At 39.3% G+C, this 22,025-nt stretch overlaps 1 protein-coding gene across 1 annotated transcript in view; it reads right to left on the reverse strand.

Annotated features, from left to right (window-relative positions):
* The window catches only part of EHBP1 (EH domain binding protein 1), a 331,567-nt gene that overhangs the window by 86,251 nt on the left and 223,291 nt on the right, over positions 1–22,025 (reverse strand). The window contains exons 12-15 of the mRNA XM_065400845.1: positions 13,914–14,092; positions 13,226–13,274; positions 5,694–6,608; positions 3,211–3,354 (exon numbers count right to left, since the gene is read on the reverse strand). Coding sequence (XP_065256917.1) covers positions 3,211–3,354; positions 5,694–6,608; positions 13,226–13,274; positions 13,914–14,092 — 1,287 coding nt within the window. The remainder of the gene's footprint in view (positions 1–3,210; positions 3,355–5,693; positions 6,609–13,225; positions 13,275–13,913; positions 14,093–22,025) is intronic.

Genomic DNA, 22,025 nt, shown 5'->3' on the forward strand with positions numbered 1-22,025 from the left:
ATTCACTCCCATCCCTGTTTTTTTCATTTGTTGTCCTCAATATTCACTTGTGGCCTGGGTTCAATGGCTCCTCCCTCCTTGGTTGAGGGGGCAGCCTTTAGCACCATCCCCCAGTAACCACAAGTAGTACACACCTTCCAGAGCTGCCCAGGACTCCGTTATGAACAACAGATAGCTTTTACCTCCATCCAAGAAGTCTTCCCTGAGAGTACCCTGAGCTGCCAGTCTTTTACCAGGACCTCCTCAGGAACTGGAAACTAGTTTCAGTGACCAGGTCCATAGCAGCCACTGAGGGGAAATATTTCCCCACTGTAGCCCTGCTACACAACCCACACCTTCATGTGCATGTGGTAGAGTTCCCCTTTGTATGCTGGAGAATGGTGTCACCAGAGACTGAGACCTCATTGACTATGGTCAGAAGGACTGGGTGGACCCTGTGGTAACTGGCCAATGCAAGTATTACTCACTCTATACATCCCCCATCATATGCTCTAGGAAGTGAGGGCAGCCTTGCCTCCTGCTTCTCTCACTTTTATTGAGCCTGTCCTGCCCCTGTCCCTCAGGATCATCGGGCCTCTGCCCCATGAGCCTCCCTAGCTTCCCCATATGTATCACCTGAGCAGAGTGAATGCCATCTAGCCAGCCCATCTCCAAATCGCACACTGTGAGTATCTCTACGTGCTAGTGCTCCATACCACCCACTTCCTCACCCTCGTGGGACAGCCTATTCTCCATTATAGTCCCACAGCCTGCCAGGGATATCAGTTGGTGGTTCCTCCTCAGAGCTGTGAGCATGGTGGATGTGGTTTATGGAGTCCCCTAACACTTGCTCCTTTTGCAGTCAGAGGGAAACCTGCCGCACATCTGTGTAGCGTGTGTCAGGCTGCAGCCCGTCTTCTGACTCCTCCAAAACCGCCTGCTGAGGTTCTGGCTGCACTTTCCCTACCCTGCCTTGTTTTCACATACCCCATCTGTGGCTCCATCGCAAGGCCACCTCATCAACCTCCTCCTGGCACTGACCAGGAAGGCCATCCACCAGATGATGAAGAGGAAGCGCAACAGAGGAGTGGCTCTTTGGCTCTGGGTCCTGTTTCCAATCCCTCTTTGCTTTACGTCTCCAGGCAGAGTTCCCCACTTTCCACTTGCTCCACATCCTAATCTCGCTGCTCGTCACTCACCCAGCCCTGACTCCTCTCCTCTCTGAAATCCAGTGGGGTGGCTTCCTCCTTTTCCTCCTCCTTGCTACCTGCTAGAAGGAGCACTGAGAGCACAGGTGAGACAATATTCCAGCTTTCAGTTCCTGTGACATGTGCACAGTGGCCCTTGACTAGCAGGAGCTGCAATTGCACAAAGGGTATGTCTACACTGCAAGGAAACACCTGGAGCTGTCCCGTCAGCTAACTTGGTCTTGCGGGGCTCAGACTATGCGGCTGTTTAACTGTGGTGTAGACGTTGGGGCTCAGGCTGGAACCTGGGCTCTGCAACCCCGTGAGTGGGACAGAGTCCCTGAGCCCGGGCTCCAGCCCGAGCCTCAACATCTACACAATTTTTAGCCCCACAGTTTGAGCCCCGTGAACCCGAGTCGGCTGACCTGAGCCAGCCGTAGACATGCCGTGGGTCTTTTATTCCAGTGTAGACATACCCAGAAAGTCCTTCTAAGCCCCTGCAGTCCCAGGCTTAAGCATGCTCTGTACAGATGGAATCTTCAGAGAATTTAGCTGCCAAACTCTAACAAAGTCTCTCCTGAACACGTGTGAACTGATATTCCCAGTGTTTCATAACTTGGCCAGATTTGGGTAAATTTTTATGGGGATGGTCAAAAGCACCCCTGATACCAGTGTAACCTTCCTATCAAATTTCAAATTCCTGCTCCAGGGCTAGAGCTTCTCAATGAAATGGTTGTAAGAATTGTAAGAATTTTTTAACATGGACAAAACAACGTATTTTCCCTTAGCCTTGTTCTGAGAAACAGCTAAACGGTCCCCCCCCCGAAATTTACCAAAAAAATATAGGCACCTAGCATGGAAAATTTCAGCCCAAATGATTAAAGTTTGGAAAATGTATATGGAACTGAAAGCATGGTCTTACAATAAAAAGTGTCACGTAACTTTAACTAGGCATCACTACCTGAGCTTCCTATAATACTTTTTCTATAATGCAGTCTGAGCTATTGAGAAAACCTATTTTTTTAAATGAAGGTGAAATTTCTAGTAACATTTAATACTTTAAACTCATTTGCAAAAAATAAAAAAATTCAGACATCTTCTCGCCATGGAAATGGGGCTCGAGCTTTTTTTTTCTTTTCAAGAAAAATTAGTAAAAAAAAAGTCTAGTTTTTTGGGGAAGAAAAAAACATTTTCTAAGAAAAAAAATACTTATAACTGCAGAATCAGGATGGCTCAGAGAACAAAATTTGCCAAATTCTAAATTCACTTATGTTTGTGAAATCTCACTCAAATCAAAAGGCAGAATTTGACCAAGAGGACCAGACTATTAATGGTGTGAATCAGTGAATGATTCAAAATCTTTATCATAGTCGTCATAATTTAGTCAGACTGAAGTTCTTAGTGAAACAAGTGCTGTGGTATCAGTTCAGTCTCTAATACACAATGGCTAGAATCACAAAATTACTGCACATAATCTAACACAACAGGCAATCTCTGCTTTGAAAAGATTTGCATAAAAATTAAGTTAGCTTTAATCTTCAGAGAGAATGGTCCCCTCCAGGTCACCACTGAGGTTACTGGTGGGGCAACGAGTCGCTGCAGCTGCCTCCACACTGAACCTAGTTTGCAGAGCTACACTTTCCAATGTCACCAACATAATTCATTCTTATGATAAAAGGACACCAGTAAAAACAGTGTAACACGCTATGCTATAATTTAACAGGTAGTTTTGCTTTTCATCCCACTAGTGTCTTAATATTTAGAAACAATGGTGCCAATCCTATACGGTGCTCAGAGCACTTCCAGTGAAGTCTTCAACAGAGGGAGAGTCGGGTGCTAATAAGAGCTGATGGTACAAAGCACCTTGAAGGATTGGGACATTTACTGTGGAAAAAATATTCCCTGTGGGCACCTGCCCCCCACAGAATTTACATTTTGACCAAACAAAAATTAATTAGCGTACTAAACCAATTAAAATATAAACATGTAAGATGAATTAAAATATTTTCTTATGTTAACTGCCATGACGGCGAACACTGCTTACATCGCTCAGCTGCTTAGCGTGGGCTGGGGTGATAGTACTGGTTATCTGTTTATTCCCTGCCTTTAAAGCTGCATCTCTTCTTGCTTGCTCAAGAAGAACTCTTGCTCGTTCTTTAAGTTCTTCTTGTCTTGACAACATTCGTTGCTTAAAAATAAAGAAATAGAATTAATGGCAAAGAAACCCCACCATATTCAACACTGATAGAGTAGTTAATAGCCAGGAGCCTGCCTAAATAATAAAAGTCAGGATTCAGGGGATTACAGCTTCATGAGGTGACATAAAATTCTACAGCAATGGAAAATAAAGATGATAAAAATGTAAAATTAAAAAAATAACCTCACAGGCCTTTATGACGTAAAAAGAGTTTCACTGATTTTCTATCAACATTTAATACCTTAAAATTAGAGCTGTCGGGAAAAAAAATGAACGGGCTAGATGGAAACTATTTTACATCTACTATGTATTTAACTATTTAAAATATGTACGTAAATGTAATTCTTCCTTGGCTACTGACAGCTGGTATAATTCCGCTTCCGTCCCATAAAGGGGCCCATACGCAAGCTGCAAAAACAGCAAAAACATGTGCCTGGATTCTAGCTACAAACAGTCAGAAGAAAGTCTCTTATTTCCATTCGCACAACTGATTACCTCTCAGAGTAGAAATAACAGTACGAGGAGCTCCGTGCAGGCACAATGGATTGACTGGAACAGTTATAAGTGCATATGTGCATAACCCTGACTCTTTGACTTTGTCCAGTTATGTGACTCCTGAAATGAAGACCCTGGGGACATGGCCCTTCATATGTTTTTAGGCCCTGGAAAGAAGGCCTATATATGAGCTAGAGCTGGGGACATCATGCTTTGGAGGATGTGTTCCTGCAACAGCCAGGTTTATGTGCTGTTTTTCTGGAAAAGGCTGTGGCTGGTACAGCTGAGGTTTTAAGTTTGATTAACTGGTACAAATACTCAAAAGGATTAACTACCCTAGAAGGCCCCCATAAGCCATCCCTTCATCCTTCTTAGCGTATTTCCCCCTTGCACTGAAAATGTCAGTACAGAAGACACACAGCCTCTACCTGTCATGCTATTTTCTGTGGGCCAGATCACTCCCTCCCATTAAGAAACCAATTCATAGGGGAAGAGTTGCCAGAAAACTTCATGAGGTTCCACTGCTTTTGGGGTGGTGTTTGGGGCTCCTGCAGAGTTTACAGTAGAGTTGCAGCTGTGCCACTTCTCCCTTCTGCACAAGCAGGGAGAGAGCTGTACCTGGGTCTCAGAAGATGATCCTAGTCTAAATCATCTCCTTTAAAGAAAAGCTATTTACCTAACTTGTAAAGAGAGCGAGCATGTAAAAAACCACAGTGCAATATTCTGTGTAAACTTAAGAAACGTGCCTGTCTGTCCATCTAGCCAGCTCTTTTATGTCCACATCACTGTAGTAGTGTTCAATATAAGTACCAAATTTCTTAAAATAAAACGTATTCAGGTCACACTTGCTTGTGAAAGGAAAAAGGGGTCCTGAAAATGTAAAACACTGCTCCATCTGAACCAATGCACAATACGGCAGACTAGCCACACACATCTCTTTTCACAGCTAATGGAAACTAATCAAAAGAAAGCTAAAAACAAAGAAAGTTGTCCTCAGGAAAAAAATTATGGGCCTGATTTGTCTCTCTTGAATACGAGGTTGATAACATTTTAGAAATATTTGTATGACTGATTTGATTTAGTAGGATACAGGGAAAGACATAAAAATAATGTCAGCGTTTATGTAATGCTTTATGTCTTCAAAATACTGTACAAATATCAGTCAATTAATCCTCACAATAACCTTGGGAGATATGTATGTATTATCCCCATATTACAGATGTGAAAACAGACAGTGGTTAAATGACTTGCTCAAGGCTGCACAGAGCATCAGCAGCAGAACCAGAGTTAGAACTCACAAGTTCCTTGCTAACAGTTGTGGATTCAGTTCACTAGGCCATGCTACTTCTCAGATAAGATTTAAAATATTCCTGGTATATTTTGAAGCATTCAAAAGTTTAGAAACTGTACACTGTTGTATATGAATCAATGAATGAATACCTTTTTTCATTTAATGCTTCAGCATGCAATATTCACAAAAAAACTTGGGGGTTCCACAATCAATAGCAAAAACTCCTTTAGCTGGCTGAGAATACAATTTTATTTACTTTAATTGGAAAGGGAGAAAAGATTAACAGTAAGATAATTCCTATAAAAAGAGTTATGGATTTTTTTCATGCAATAGCTCTTTTCAACATCACATGCTCTTTCCAAGTATTCAGCTAGTAAGAATATCTGGTTTGTCAGACAATAAAAAAAAACCAAAACTCCACCTAGCCTGTCAAAGACACAATGAATGATAAAGGCGATGCATAGAAATTAACTTGAACAGTAACCCCATTTTGTTTCAACTACACATTGTTTGTTTATGTATACATAAAGTTCAAATTTCTTACCTGTGCAGTTTTTGCAGTTTGATCTGCGTGATTTATAACTGTTCTGGTGTCAGTGTCAGAATCGGTCTCTATTGGCTTCAGAGAAGCGTGTTTTTTCTTTGTAAGATCTGCATCCTTGTTATAAGAGTATCCAACTTTAGAAGTGGGAGATAAACTTGTTTTTTTGACAGGTGAGCCAGGATCTGATCTCCTGCTCTCTGTGGAGCCTGTATGTCGCAGCTTTTCTTGCTCCGAGAAACTAATGGTACTGTGTGAACTCTGGTGCCTTTTCTTGTCAGCGTCTTCACAAACAACGGTTGGAGATTCATCCTTTTTTTGATCACTGACATGTGGCAAGTCACTCAAGTCCAAAGTGTCGACTTTCAGCAGTTTCTTCCTTCCCAGCAAAGGCTGTGCCTGTTCTGTATCTGCACTGCCACATTTCCTGGCCTCTTCAGATCCAGAAGTCCCTCCAGAGCTCTGCTGGGATTTTTGTGGATCAGTGTCACTTCTAGTCCTGCGAGAAGAAGGGGCAGCTGTGCTTGGGCTTAAATGGTCATCAGGTGTCTGATGCTCACTTTCTGATTCTCCAACACCACTGTCATTTACAAATACAGAGTCATCCTGCGAAATGAAGTCTGCCAAACCACTTTCAGGCTGGTGCAGTTCAGGCTCTCGGTTCAGATCATTAAGCTCTGCATAGAACTTTTCCTGATCAACAGAACTGTTTGTGTCCGTTTCATAGTTACCTACTTTATACGTGCTTTTACTACTGTTCTCCTCTATCTGAACCACATTTAGTTCTTGGCCACTGAAATGTGCCCTTATTTGATAGAGATAAGTCATAACGGTCAGTTTGTCAGGAATTGCTAACAAAACCATGTCAGAAGGTTCCAGCAATCGGGATATTCCTATACTGGCAAACCCATCATATGCCTTAAAAATAAACAAAGCAAGGATTACAATACAGTAATTTCATCACATAGCATAACAACTCAAAAATAGCAATTGAAAGTTTCATTTGAAAAAACAAAACAGTTAAAAATATCAGATATTGCAGGAAAGTCTGTGGGCCTGATTCACCATTGTGATACTGTTGTTTTACTCTACGGGCTGCCACGGAGTAATATAGTTGTGAATTAGCTGTTTTGTATTTGCCACTGTATAAGCCAAGTTTTAATATATTGTCCATAAGTCTGTTATTGCACAACCTGTCAATTTTCTTGACAGATTCTACACAGCAGAATCTCCACAGGAACCTAAAGCAAGAGAATAAAAACATGGCATTGCTTTTTAATATATTGTCATGCTATAGTAAAAACGACAGACATTACTCAGAATATAATAGACACATTCATGAACAAATGGATGTGTGTGAAAGTGGAACCTAATTTTTTTTTTTTCAGTTTTCATTAACAAAATCTATTGACATCTTAAATGGTTCTCACTCAAGAAGCAGGAAACAAGCAAATTAAAAAAAAGTGTAAGAGTTGGAACAAAAAAACCTAAGGATGGGTTTTTAAGATAAGGAACAAAGATATAAAGAAACACTACACTAATCCATCTTGGGCTTTATCATTGGTGATCAACCTTCTCCCTTCTACTGGCCATGTAATTGCAGTGATTTGTGTTGATGAAAAAGTACAGCCAGATAACCAAAATGAACTACACCCTAGATTACCTGATACAAGGTACAAGTCATATTGTTTAAGCACAGAAATGTATTTCTAAAATATCTACTTGACACTTAACTTATATAAAGAGGATAGTGAATTTATTTCTCACTTCATTTCTGTTTGAAAGCACTACAGAGCTTGGATACTACAACATATGTGAAACCACACTGTATTATTTCTGCTAGCCCTTTAAATGACTATGGTTGGTGCATCAGGTTTTTCTAGTTTTGAAGAATTAAAGCTGTTTCTCAATTTACAATTAATTATTACTCTCCTGGACTAACCCTGGAAGACAATATTGTGTTTCCAGGAAGCCTTTAAAAAGGCATCCTGTTGGTTATTTTAGATTCACTTGGGTTAAAGCATTAAAAATTCCACTAGTTTTGCCTCTATTCCCCTCCCCCCTTAAATAAAAAAGGATCATTTTTCTAGCGGGTTCGAAAGTTCTAAAAATCATAACTAAAATATTCTGAATAAAAGGAACATGTTAAAAGCTGATTTAAAAAATAACAGCAGCTTTTTAACATGATGATATGTTGAAACTTTATCTGCTGTTCCTAATGCTTTTTAGCTTATTGTATCCCGGATGGTTTGAGCTAGGTCCTAGAAGTTCTAAATTTGATTTTGTTGTTCTTGCTGAGGAGAAGTGCCTTTTAGAAATGTTAGCTGGGGGGTGGAGGTTGTTGGTGATTATAAAAAGAGAGCTGAGTTTAGATGCAGAAAGAGCAATGTTTAAAAATATAGATGAAATAGAAAACAGATGCATTCTCATTCCAGGTTGATCCAAGAGCCCAGGAAAGGGTCTGGTAGAGGACTGGAGGGAGATATTGGCGGGGGGAAGGAGAGAGAAGAATGTGGCTGGGAAGTAACACGGATTGGGTGTAGGGAAGTGGTTCTTAAAGCCTGTCCGCCACTTGTTCAGGGAAAGCCCCTGGCGGGCCGGGCCAGTTTGTTTACCTGCCGCGTCCGCAGGTTCGGCCGATTGCGGCTCCCACTGGCCGCGGTTCGCTGCTCCAGGCCAATGGGGACTGCGGGAAGGGCGGCCAGCACATCCCTTGGCCAGCGCCGCTTCCCGCAGCCCCCATTGGCCTGGAGCGGCGAACCGCGGCCAGTGGGAGCCGCAATCGGCCAAACCTGTAGATGCGGCAGGTAAATAAACTGGCCCGGCCGGCCAGGGGCTTTCCCTGAACAAGTGGTGGACCGGCTTTGAGAACCACTGGTGTAGGGTTTAGGAGAGCACATGGAGGGTTGGCACAGAGGCATAGTACCTGGTCTTGGAATGCAGCTCTGGAAGAGAAGGAGGAGAGAGAACATGGAAGGGGGCAGGACGCTGGTAGGGACAGGGAGAAAAGAAATGAAGACCTCAGGAGTACAGAGAAGCAGGAATACAGAGGGAACATGGAATAGGAATTTGGGTGAGTGGTTTAAGTTGAGTAGAGTTAATTTCAAAGTTCACAAAACTAAACCTCAGGAAGTGTGAGAGTTTCGACTCTACAAAATGTATGTGTGGACTGTGTTTTAGAGCAGGTTGGGAAAGGTTCACGCTTAATAATACTAAAGCAGAAAAATTTAACTTTGAACGGTGGATTTAAAAAAACAACAACATATTCTTGATGTATCTAGGATTATTAAGGATTATCTGTTAAATTTTGCTCTTTTTAGTGAAGTTTCTGATTACTGTTTGCCAGTGGTTCACACTCCCTTTCTTTCTCATTCTGGACAAAATGTGTACTTTTGCTCATTTGTTTTTCCATAATTATTGACAATGGATTCATGTCTCAATAACTAATTTCAAATCACACAGTTTCCACAAGCAAACACGTTTACAACAAAGAATTCTATTCTGTAAAGGCCAAAATGCAGCTACAGGACATTACGTTGCATAATGTTGAAAACAATGAATGGATTATATAATATAATGCTACAATTTATACTAGAAAAGTTAGATTTCTAAGAGTCCTGATGCCCAGTGGAATGTAGTTACTATAAGTAGACATAATGTTGCCTTTTAAAAATGGAAAAACATTAGAGGGGGAAAAATCAGAGATCAGAGGGGAAAAACCGTTGAATATAAATATGTAGGTTGGCATGTAGACTTTTGATTGCTGATAGTTCTATAAATAACAATTGCATGTTGTGGATATATTCACATATCAGTGTATTAAAATTTCTTTTTCTTCTTTTGTAGAAAATCCAGTAAAGTCTTGATTTTCAAGCAGATAGATTACAGTCAAAAATTATAGTGTATTACATGCTATTCAAATTGTATAATGTTATTCTTCTGTTTAAGCAAGTAGGCATACATACATTTTATTAAATATGCACATAACTAAGGCCTGAATCCTGCAAACACTTATCTACGTGCTTTACTTCACAGATGCAGGTAGTCCCATTGAAGTCAATCGGACATCTCATCTGTTTAAAATTAAGCATATGTGTAAGTGTTCATAGGATCTTGTGCAAATATATGAATTTGGATTCATGGCATAAAAATGTGGCTGTTACCATGAAGGCAGGAAGGAATTATCCATTTTTTTTTTTTTGAGTTTTTGCATAATTTGGGGGATTTTCTTTGATATTTTAAACTGTTGCCTTCCTTAAAACGTCACTTATTTTGATAAGGCAGTAATAATTTGAGTACAAATTAACTTGAGAAATTTAATATTAGTTAATCAATATAATGTAATAAATATTGGTTTACTATTTTCAATCAAAATATAGTGTTTATGTATCTTTACATTGCATTTCTTTATTAATAACTGTCAATCATAAATGTTTATTACTTTCACTTACAATTATTTCTCTTTATAATATAACCTTTTCACATTAATTATACTTAAAGTAAGAGATACATTAATGCTCAACAAAATTGGAAATTAGTCCACAAAAATCTTTGTTAGGAAATGAAATTAAAAGTGTGTCTCAATCTAACATGAAACAATACATTACAATTTCCACAACATAAATTCTTCAACATAATAAAGACCTCAAAAAAATATAACAATCGGGAAACTAACAGTTAAGTTGCAACCACTTCACTCAGGCCATACATTCCTACTTCACATACTCTCAACCCCATGGAAGTTGCATCCAAGCCTAGTTGAGTCCCCTTATCATTTGTGAAGTGAAGAATATGTTACTAGGCAATTGTAAAATGCCATTTCCTTATCAAGGCCTATATTTCCAATATAGTGTAACTTTAACATATAGTTTGTGTTTACTTATTAAAAACAAAACAAGATAGTACAAGTATTAGTTGGTCAACATTATAAGTAAAGGTCTACAAGTACTAAGGTAAATGTAAAACACCATGGACTAGATGGAACTATACCTTTTTATGCTAGTTGAGAAACTATTCTCATATAGTTTACATATTTCATAATCCCAAAGATAATCACATTTTCTCTTTTAGCAATAAAATCATCTTAATACTCAGTCAACATAGTGCATTAACAGAAATCTCATGGAGCTCTGAAATATATTAATGCACCCTGAACTAAATAATTTATTTTTTGGAGACAGAAAAATTATTCTACAGAAATTATAATATATGTTCTGCACATTAGGCAACATTTGATACACTTGCAACCTTAACTATTTCTTAATTAAGTTTTTTTTTATTTATTGATATATCCTGACAAGTTGATTGATGGACACCAATTGCAATCCCTCAACACAAGCACCACAGGCAGTATTCTAAACATTTCCCAATTATGTAACACACTGACATATTGGTCAAGATCAGATGTCACAGGTAAATACCTTTTTTACTCAGCACTGCTTACTGATTAAGAAAATAATTAGCTTGGTTTATATAGGAACTCTGATGTTGTGCTTTTTGTAACACTACATTTCAATATATAATTATACACAGCAATTACACTAAAATAGTTACCTCTTCATGAGAAAACAAACAAACCATAAACAAGGTCAAACACTTCTAAAAGGAATATTCCTCTAGGTTAACCTTTACATCTATGGTCAGTAACCTTTTACCTCTTTCCCTGCCAATTTACAGCATGGGAGAAGGAAAAAAGAGATGCTTCAGACAAGAAAATTGTCTTATTAATTCATAGATGTTATTTTAATTGGTTAGGAGGAGTCATTGTCAAATGTGTTACACATCTGCATGGAATTTATACACAGCCATTGTTCCCAGAGCTGCATTCATTCCAATGAAGGGCACACAGGGTTATCAGGCAGAACTGTGTGAGACCAGGAAATAAATCTGCAGGAAGCAACTGAGATACTCAATGTAGCTGTCAGGCAAAGGGTTGCAAAGTGATGAAAGAAAAAACTGCACAACAACAATTATTTCTTTAGCAATGGGAATTATATACTATTAGGGAGATTGGCTAAAAGGTTTTCATTATAGCTCATCATTTGCCATCACAGTTGTATAAATAAAATGATGATATAATTGATTTCACATTAACAGAGCATTTTTAAAATAGAACATCTATTCAATCTACGTTTTATAATACTACTTGACTAGCCCTTACAATCACGGGAGCTTGAAGTTTAAAATCACATGGTCATAGAAAGCTCTGTGATGTCACAGATAATCCTCTTAGGTCATCACAAGACCCCACATATTATTATGAAAAAGATGTCAAAGCATGCACTGTCCCTGTCCAAAATCACAAGGGTAGATGGCAACAAATCAGAAATGCCTCATAATTTATTACACTTTAGCATTATTTTAATGATTACCTGCTTTTTGGGCAACGCGGTAGTGTTCAGAATGCATAAAAATATCACTGCCATTTGCAATTTTAACCAAGCACTTCTACAGAATGCAAATGTATATGCAGTCCAACATTCTTCAAAGATATTTCCAGTGCAAAAGCGTCATATACTATAGTTTAGTAAAAAGATATTTTATTTTGCTATACATTTGATTTTTTCACATTTCTTATAGTGAATATTTTTTAAAAGAGTTTAAAAATATAAGATCATAGTATCCAGAAGACAAGCTAAGAATAAAGCAATTTTGCACTGATTTTCAGTTATAATTTTATTATAAGTGAATCAAGTGGAAAATGAGCATTTTAAAATGTATCCTCTCAGGCCAAGCCCATGCATCTGATGAAAATTAAAGTGTGTAACTAGTCTAAGACATTAGCAGCAAGCAGCAATAGAATGTTTTCTTGTAACTCCTAAACTGAGTTATGCTTAGAACTTAGATCATTGAAGTTGTTTCAGAACATCCCTTTATAATCTTTATATCAAAAGGGCATTAGATTACCTAATGTAAAAGTGGATTAAAATCCTTGGCCCAGTACACTACCAAATAATATTTCATTAATATTTTAGTCTTTTTTTTAAAAAAGTCATGTTTGAGAATATTTTTTCTCTTAAATATGATGTGTAATATAAAAAAATACAGCACACGGTACCGCCTAGTTTTATTGACAATGCTGGATAAAAGTGTGGGGGGACTTCTATTTTTAAAAATATAAAAACTAGTAAAACAGCACAGATTATGACCAACTCAATGATCTCTTTTAAGGTAATGGACAAGTCTGGAAGCAAATAATTCTAGAACAATAATATTTTCTATTTCTTTTTTAATTAAACGGCTGATTAGAAAAATAGAAATGATCACAAAAACTCACTCTCCTCTCTCTCTGTTTACATTAATGTAGGCCATACAAATATTAAACTCTAATGCCAGCCTGGCACTTGTTGTGAATGTTAAAGACTATGACAAACTAGAGTCAATAATGCATCCGATTTGAACCACAGGAGGCTGAATACCTTCTGTGAGCTGCAGTTATGACCTTACAAAACAACCTCTCTTTCCCAAAATTAATAAAAACCTGCAGTGAAGGCAAAATTGAAGCTATGTGGATTTTTTTTCCAGGCAGTTCTTACCTTTTTGTTGTTCTCTTTAATATCTTGAGGATTCAGGGACTTGTAGTCACTGAGGGGGAAAATGGCACAGTGGGTATGTACAGTATTTGATAAAAGCAGCAGTTTTAAAACAAACTGAATCTAAAAATTTGACATACAATAATATCCTATAGTAACTAGCAATTTCACAGCAATTCAATCAACAAAACTAATAGCGTGGAAAATTAAATAAATAAATAAATAAATAAATAAACCCCAGCGATTTCATGTTTCATTGCCTGAAGCCTTCCATCTAAAAGAGAAGTTATGGCAGGGGCTAGAGGCCGGCCTTGACAACCAAATTTACCATGAGGTAATCCGTCGTCGTCAATGTACAAAGAGCTACAGGCTTATTTGTCTCATCTCATTTCAACACTAACACAATTTTCATAATCATCCTGAAGTCAGTTTTTTATATAAGATTAAGAAGAAGAAAAACGTATCATATGAAGGAGAGAAAGGATTGTTTTTGGCGGGGAACAAGGGAGGTCATAAAGTTTGGCCATTTGTAAATGACTTTTCCAACAAAGAATGGTGCCCTGTAGAAGGAAATTATGAAATAGACAAACATTTCAAGACCTAATAGTGAACAATGGTTTTACTCTTCTGTACATTTAATTGTAGCACATATATAAAATTTAAGTGTGATGGTATAAATGTTATGACTTACATTAAATCTGGCCTAAAGTGGTGTAATATTGCACAGAAAGATAAACCATTTCTCCATGATGTAGTAAAATTGGTGATTTTCACTCCCCTATAGTTTTTTGTAACTTCTTTGCACCATACAAGCAGTGACTGACTAGCATTTGGCTTTCTCCCCAAAACAGGACTTGGTACTGGGCTTGGCTGGAAAAAAAGAAAAGAGAAAAACATAAAAGAATTTAATGGAAGATGAGAATTAACATTAATTGACCTAACTAGATGATCTGCATCCTTTGATGTCAGTTTAGGTCCTTCAAAGCTGTCAGTTTATAATGACTGTAACTTGCAAAAGACACAAATCGTCAGTTATTATCTTCAGTCTTAGCCCTTGGCACTTGCCTCTAAAGGATGTAGATATACAAAATTCTAAACTTATATATGAAATCAGGCCAAGAATTGTACCAATGGAAACACCATGTTCAAGTGCTTAAATACTTAAGGCATACTATTGCACAGTCTGTGTTATGTTATGCACCCTTAAAAAGATTTTCCAAAATGCAGTCATGTAAAAGCATCCCCACAAGCCCTTTCACTTTTAATGAAGACAACATTCTGACTGGATCAAAAGCAAAGCATATCAGGGTCAAAGTTTACCACAATTTGTGATCTACTATTGCAGCACAAAGATCAAAGTCCCCGTGTGTGACATACACTTAATACATTAATCTTGTATACATTCAAGTGTAAAGTTTGCAGCTGTATGTCTCATGTTCAAATATTTTGTTATATAAAATATAATGATAGGAAGATATTTTAGTGTCATTTATGAAATATCACAGCAAAATGACTTTATTACAGCAATTTTTATTTGTTCTCCTATTTCCCTCTGTTTATTTGGAAAAAAGATTCAGAACACAAATGCTGAAGCTGGATTAGCTCGGATTTAAGACAAACAATATTAACTAATACTGTTTCTTTTCCAGAGAAATAGTTACAAGGAAACAACATCTGGGATTCAATAGAGAATTTTATTTCAAGTATTTTGATCTTATCAAAATGTCCTTAAGTTTCTTGAATTTAAAAAAGTAATTACTAATTCTAGTTGATGTTTTCAAGAAAAATACATTTCCTCATCAAAAAGACTTCTCAGTTTAAAATGTTCTTGCGTATAATGAAAGGAGTTAAAATGAAGTTAACAGGCTAAAACCCAAAACTCCAGGACACTACTGAGAAAAACAGTTTAGCACATTTAAAAAAAATATATAGTGTAATTAAAAAATTATACATATAACAAACATGCTATTTGCTCAGCTTAAGGCTCTGGGCCCTCCAAATTAAAGTAAAAAGGGAGCAAGTCATTCACTATATCACAGCCACTTAAGTTTAACAAGTAAATCCTCTGTCCGTGCTGCCTGTTTGTGAAAGACCAATGATGCCCCCACTTGACTAAAGCATGTCAGTGCTAAACAATTCAAACTGTCAACCTCACACAATCTGATTTATGTTTTTACTAATTGTGGGGAAGGTAACATACAGTACCTGTAATAGAAATACCATGCAGGTAATTTATCATTTTTATTACTTGTTAGACTAATAAATTGTTATATAAACAAACCCACCTCAGCATCGTATTATTTATATTATTATAGCGCACTATAGTTGCACTGCTAATTCAGAGTGCACAAAATCTATATTTTACTTCAATTTTGTTTTAATGTTCAAATGTCTGCATAGAATAATTGTTCACAAAGGGTTTTTCAATTCAGCTAACGGTTTAAATCAGGGTGAACTAACTGTAGCTCTTCCATCAAACATTCTCTAGGTTAAATGCATTAACATCTCAACAAAGGCTTACAAAATGAGAGAGAAAAAGAGGTAATATCTGACATAATTTCTTAAACTTTATAAATATCAACACCATGGGCCAGATTCTGATCTGACGGATATCATTGTCTAGAGCCTTCAGTGGAATTACTCCAGAGTCACTCTGATGTAACTGAGATCAGATTCTGGGTTTAGGTCTCTCTCAAATATAGATTATAATTTATCACTTTGTTTTCTTCATCATAGAGTCCCAAACTTTTGGCATTTGAGTATGAAAAAATGTGTTTGAGGTCTAAATAGTTATACACCTAAGTAATGTGGATGATAACATTATGGTAATAACACTGTTATAATGATACACTGTATTTTAGCATTTTAAAACTCAGAAATACCTCTACCAAACCATACAATATTGACTTGCAGACAAGATATTAGAAACTATTTATTATTGGATTGAACTATAAGGCCCTAATATTACATAGGTAAATTTCACAGACCTGATGACACTAATATGATTTTAACGTGGATAGTGATAGACAGCATTCAGCACTGTACACTTGTTGCTAAAACTCTCCACACTATAAAATGTTAAATATTCCAGTCAACATCTAGAATCTTTTTGGTCAAATGACCTGAAGCAACACTGCCTTTTAAGTGCCTTAATTACAGATATTTAACATACATTGAATAATTAACTCATTTGATAACTATATTGTATTAAAATAGTTAGAGATGACTACGCCTTTAAATCATATTCCTGTGGCCAAATCCAACATTTCAGCATATTCTTTACAAATTAATGTACTGTTATCGGATTTAAAATTTGAAATGATACATTGCTAGGAAAACTTTCATTAAATTGGAATCACTTGGGGTGGGAGAATTTTGAACTTAAATTTATGTTCTCGTTTCTAAAATGATTTCCCACCCCAGAATGCATAAGACACTAGCATTGTATGCTGTAATCATAGAGATTATTAGATGGAAACAAGATGAAGAAGAAATTCTATGCCATTCTTTTCTCTTATCCAGATTTAGCACCTTAAAATATTTTGGAGGAGGGTGAAGTGAATCCTGTGATGTATATATGTCTCTCTCACACAACTCTCATCAGAGCTTTTGGTACTTAGTCGGTGATAAAGGCATTGAAATCAGTATATATTGGGGAAAATATGAGCAGTAACAGAGTGATGAGCATACACTATGAAATTACCTGGGAGAGGGGGGCAAGCTCATTTTAATTGTTTAAAACTCTGTCATGAAAAACATTTCCTTTAAATAAATAAATGCAATATCAGTAACAGTGGCACATCTCTGGCATGTACATTGTTCTACAAGATTAACGGGAACACTACTGGTGGAGAAAACGAATACATAATGAGCTTTTTCCTGTTTAACTATACACTCCAACAAGCACTCACACACAATCAGTTCAAGTTCAAAACTCAAGCTCACTGTGCTTATTTTGGAAATACCTGTAAAAAAGCACACACAGCCAAAACAGGTTGCTAGATTTGGTCATTCATCTGCAGCTTGTTGAATCTAGTAAATATTTTGAGCTACAGCAGCAAAATCTTCAAATGTTGCTTTCTCTGATAGAGGACTGAGCAACAGTTTAATATTAGGTGGGGTCTTAACATTCCAAGGTATCAGAATAATCATTTTGGCCCAGAACCACAAAGGGACTTGGGCATTGCAGCGCTGAGCATCACAATGGCTAAGATTTAGGCACCTTGAAAATCACCAGAATCCACAAACCCTTTGTTAGGTATCTAGGATCCCACTACAATGCATGGAGAGGAAACAGATGCTTCAGAATGGGACACAAAAAAGCCAGCACGTGAGGCAGGGAATGGCCTAAGATAGCCAACTGGAGATGCTGACAAGAGGTATGTGTCTCAAGCCCCACCCCCTCCTGGAGCTAGGTGCTTAAGTAAGGGCTGGTCTACACTAGGGGAGGGGGATCGATCTAAGATATGCAACTTCAGCTACACTATTCGCGTAGCTGAAGTCGAAGTATCTTAGTTTGATTTACCTGGCCGTTCTCACGGCGGCAAGTCGACCGCCGCGGCTCCCCCGTCGACTCCGCTTACTCCTCCTGCCGAGGTGGAGTACGGGCGTCGATTCGGGGATCAATTTATCGCGTCTAGACGAGACACGATAAATCAATCCCCGATAGATCCATTATTACCCGCCGATCCGGCGGGTAGTGTAGATGTGGCCTAAGTCCAGGCTGCTCTGTTTGCTATCCACAGCTGGGAACCACTCTCTGGGAGGGGAGGTGCCTTAGGCGCCTAATTCATTTCTGGTAAGAATGATGGTGGCACACATCTAACTCCACACAAAACAGCCAGTGGAAGGAGGTGGAGGCAGCCCAGTAATTTGGGTACTTATGCAGAATGTAGGAGACCCTGGTTCAATTCCCCACCTCTGGCTGGTGACAAGAAGAGATTTGAGTGTGGGTTTCCCACCCCTCAGGTGAGTGCCCTAACCCGTTGGACTCTTTCTCTGGCCCAATTACTATTTAATAAAAAGTGGAACAGCTTCAACACAAGTGTTTGAGAGAGACCCACATGAGAATATTCCATAGTTCAGTGGTTAGGGGTGTATCCAAACCAATGGGCTGAAGGCTGCAAAGGAAGCCTCTACCCCTTCCCCCAATTTTGTGTGAAGTGAAGTGTGCTCATAGAACACCAGCTACCAGGCCCTGTAGGCAAGGCAGGCTGGGGAACACCCATCCCCACCTGGTTTGAGGATCATGCTGGGTCTGAGGCATGAGACAGGAATCTGAGCACCTGCCTGAGGCAGCAATATGCATTCCCCCAGAGGTAGAAACTTAACTACCTAAGGAATTTTTACAGCAAAAATGTAGTTGCCAAGTGAGTTTAGGTACCTACAGAGTAAGGCAGCAGCCAACTGGGGGTACTGTGGAGTGCAGTGGCGCTTAAATCTGGGACTTAGGCACCTAACTCTGGTATTTAGATGCCTAAGACCCTTTGTGGATGTTGTCCTTTGCGCTAAGGAATGTGTCATAGGGTGAGCTGGCCCTTTAAGGGGGTTGGGACTTAGCCACACCTGTGCCAGGCTTAGCCTACCTTTCCAGGTGAAGGGAGTAAATCTGGGGATGGAAGGACGTGACCCAGAACCAGGCCTACTGGGAGATATAAAGGACAGCCTGGTGACAGTGAGGAAGACTCCAGTGAGAGCAGAGCTGGAAGTGAGTGTGCTATTAAAGAATGGGAAGAACAGCCAGAAAGGGCCAATGAGGAGCCCTAGGCTGAGTAACTCTCCAGAGCTCTTATGCAGAAGGCCTGGGAAAGGAGCCTGCAGGGAGCTTCTGTAATCAGAGTGGTGGCCAGGAAACATGAAGGATTTTACACTAGATTGCTCTGACACAGTCAGCTCTCCCCACTTGGAAATTTCCCTGGTGCAGGGATTCCCCAGGATACATATGACTCGTGTAGCAGCCTCTATGCTCCTGACATGGGGCTGTACCTAGTGTGCATAGAGCTCTGACTATTCTTGGCTGCTGGACAGTCCCTTAGGAATTGTTGCAGCCAGGGCCTTGGAGCTGTGCTCTGGCTCCGCTCCAGCTCCAGGCAAAAACCTGCAGCTCCACTGCTCCGGAGCTGCTCCGTGCTCCAGCTCCGTGCTCTGCTCCAAAGCCCTGGTTGCAGCCCTCGCATGTGTTAGAGGTCTCAAGGGGTGCTCTAGCTAACTCCAGGGGCTGAACCAGTTCATAGCAACCCCAGAATCCAAGAGCTACAAAGATGAAATAAAACCGCTTTGCATTCTCCACACTCCAGAACCCAGGCTGCCTGGGTACCTCTCAGCCTGGGCTGAGAATCTGGGCCACAATTCAGGCCCTTTTCTTCACTACAGTGGTAAGTCACCCAAGGAGTGGCCCAAGCAATTTTGCTGACCAGGGTGGAAAATGTCCCCCCACCCCTAAACAGTCAGGGGGATGGGGGGGGGGGGGGGGAGGGGGAAGCAGCACAGCAGTTTGGCATCCCCTGGAAGTTGGCATCCAGGGTGACCGCCCTGCTCACCCACACCTAGAACCAGCCCTGAAGTCACCAAAATATTACTGTTCGCAAACAAAACACAAAGGCTCTCCTCCCCCTTTTTTGATCAAAGGGTTGTTCAGCTATTAGAGATTCTTACCGTACACAATCTATTTATTGTTACCATTTTCTAAAAACAAATTTTTGGGGTTCTTGCTATGTGACAATCCTAATAAAATCTGTCAACTTACACTTCATACAGCAGTAGTCAAAGAGGCCCAGCACACTCATGAACAAATCATGGTCAAATATTTTACAAAGTATCTGGTAATATCTCTGCTCTCATTTAACTTTCCGTACTCGGGACGGGGAGAAACATGTCTGATCTCCTGCCCTTAAACAGATTATAGGGATTTACACAACTCAGCTGCTTCATAAGACTACTTTTACTTCCCACATGTGATTAATAGTAAATATAAAAGTAACTTCCAGATTTCTCCAGCATCAGACATTTAAACCTTACACCTCACGCTCCCTGTTCTTCTGACTGTTATGTGCCTACAGCTATTATGGATATGAAACAAAATATATACTTTATCTTAAAAGGCTTAGTCATAAGCTTTTAATTGTTTTTCAAAAGAAGTGGTATTAAATAGATTTAATTTTATCACAACCAAACTATACAATGTTCAATCATAACCTTAATATTCAGACATCTGCCCAATTTAACATGAGGCTGTGATGTTTGAAGCTGGAGAGATTTGGAAGGTGAGCAGGGGGATGGAATCCTTAGGCCATGCCTAATGTTGGCTGTCAGTCACGTAAGTGAAATAATTTTCATTCTTATGGATTTTCAGTTGCCAACTAAATGTTTTTGGGGTCAGGAGGTTGGAGAGTGCTTTTTCAAAGCAAGCCTGGGAAAATACAGTGAAAGCAGAAATAGTACGGTATATGCTAAGACTCTGGGATATGATATAAACAACTCTTTGTATATAGCACGAACAGCACATCCTCTCAGTCGAGGAGAGGGGGAAAAAAGGAATCATGTATGGCTAAGGATTCTACTCTCTTCCTCCATGGTCTTCAAAATGATATTGATCTGCAGGAGAGGCAGAAGGCATTGGTTTACAGTACTGTACAGATTAGTGACATGCAGGGAAAATGGGATAGATGGTTAAGAAGGAATTTATTGCAAGATATATCCCACCCTAATTTGGCCCCGATAAGTTGTTGTTGGGTTTTGTGTGCTTCCAGTGAGCTTTCACTCTTGTTGTCTAGAGACAATGTACTTCTTCGAGACATAATGTGCGTGCTGCTCAGAGTTTAAACTATATGCTTTATACCCACAAGACAATCCTCGATGATGACACATGACATCAAGTAGAGCATATGACAAAACTAAGCAACTGTTGTAACCTTCATTATCCAAGCCCCTTATTGGTCGTTACTCTCTTTTGCTGAGTCACATCTAAATATTCTGTACTGGGAGCGCTATACGGATGGGTGCTGTGCAAATAACAGTAATCTCAGGGCACAGGTGCTGGGAATCTTAAACATACTAGCATCTGAAGGTTAAGACCTCTCAGTTTACAGTGGAAAGGGGGTGGTGCCACACATGCATGAAGGCCTGACATACTGGGTTGAGGCATTGTTAGAACACCACTAGCCAGTCCCGGAGTGGGTCTCGCCAGCAGTCCCCTCATTGGCTGATCAGTGCACGTGGGTCCAGGTAAAGTTTGACAAGGCTTCATGCTTAGATTAGGGGTGGTTAATTTGGTTCAATACATCGTTAATAAAACCAGAGTCCAATCTGATCTGGATCCATCCATCTTTATTTTTAGCCAGGCACATGGAAATTTTGCTTTGTCAGATGCATCACATGCATCCTCCCACTACACCTTTTAAAATAGCTGTCTCTTTAAAAAGTTGCGACATGTGGCACTTACAGAGGTGGGGCCTGGGAGGGATTACATTTTCCTGCATAAGGTGCAATTTGTCTTCAGAGGTTGGAATTATAGAAGGGCTAAAGGCCAGGACACTGATTCTGTGTATTAAAACACAAAGAGCTTCATATTTTACAGATGAAGGACCAAACTCACTAGGTCTGGTACAGGGAAATGGAACTTAAACACTGCACCCAGCAGGATTTGATCCAAGAGAGGGCAAGTACTGTTACTGTTGTTGCCTCCCTTCATGGTATTTGACTGAGGATAGCTTTACTTTAGGGCTGGAGCTGCTGCTGGAAGACACGGCTAAGGAAATGCTTTGAATTAGGGCAGGGGTCGGCAACCTTTCAGAAGTGGTGTGCC

Source organism: Emys orbicularis, chromosome 3, assembly GCF_028017835.1.
Source record: "Emys orbicularis isolate rEmyOrb1 chromosome 3, rEmyOrb1.hap1, whole genome shotgun sequence".
Classification (NCBI taxonomy): Eukaryota; Metazoa; Chordata; order Testudines; family Emydidae; genus Emys; species Emys orbicularis.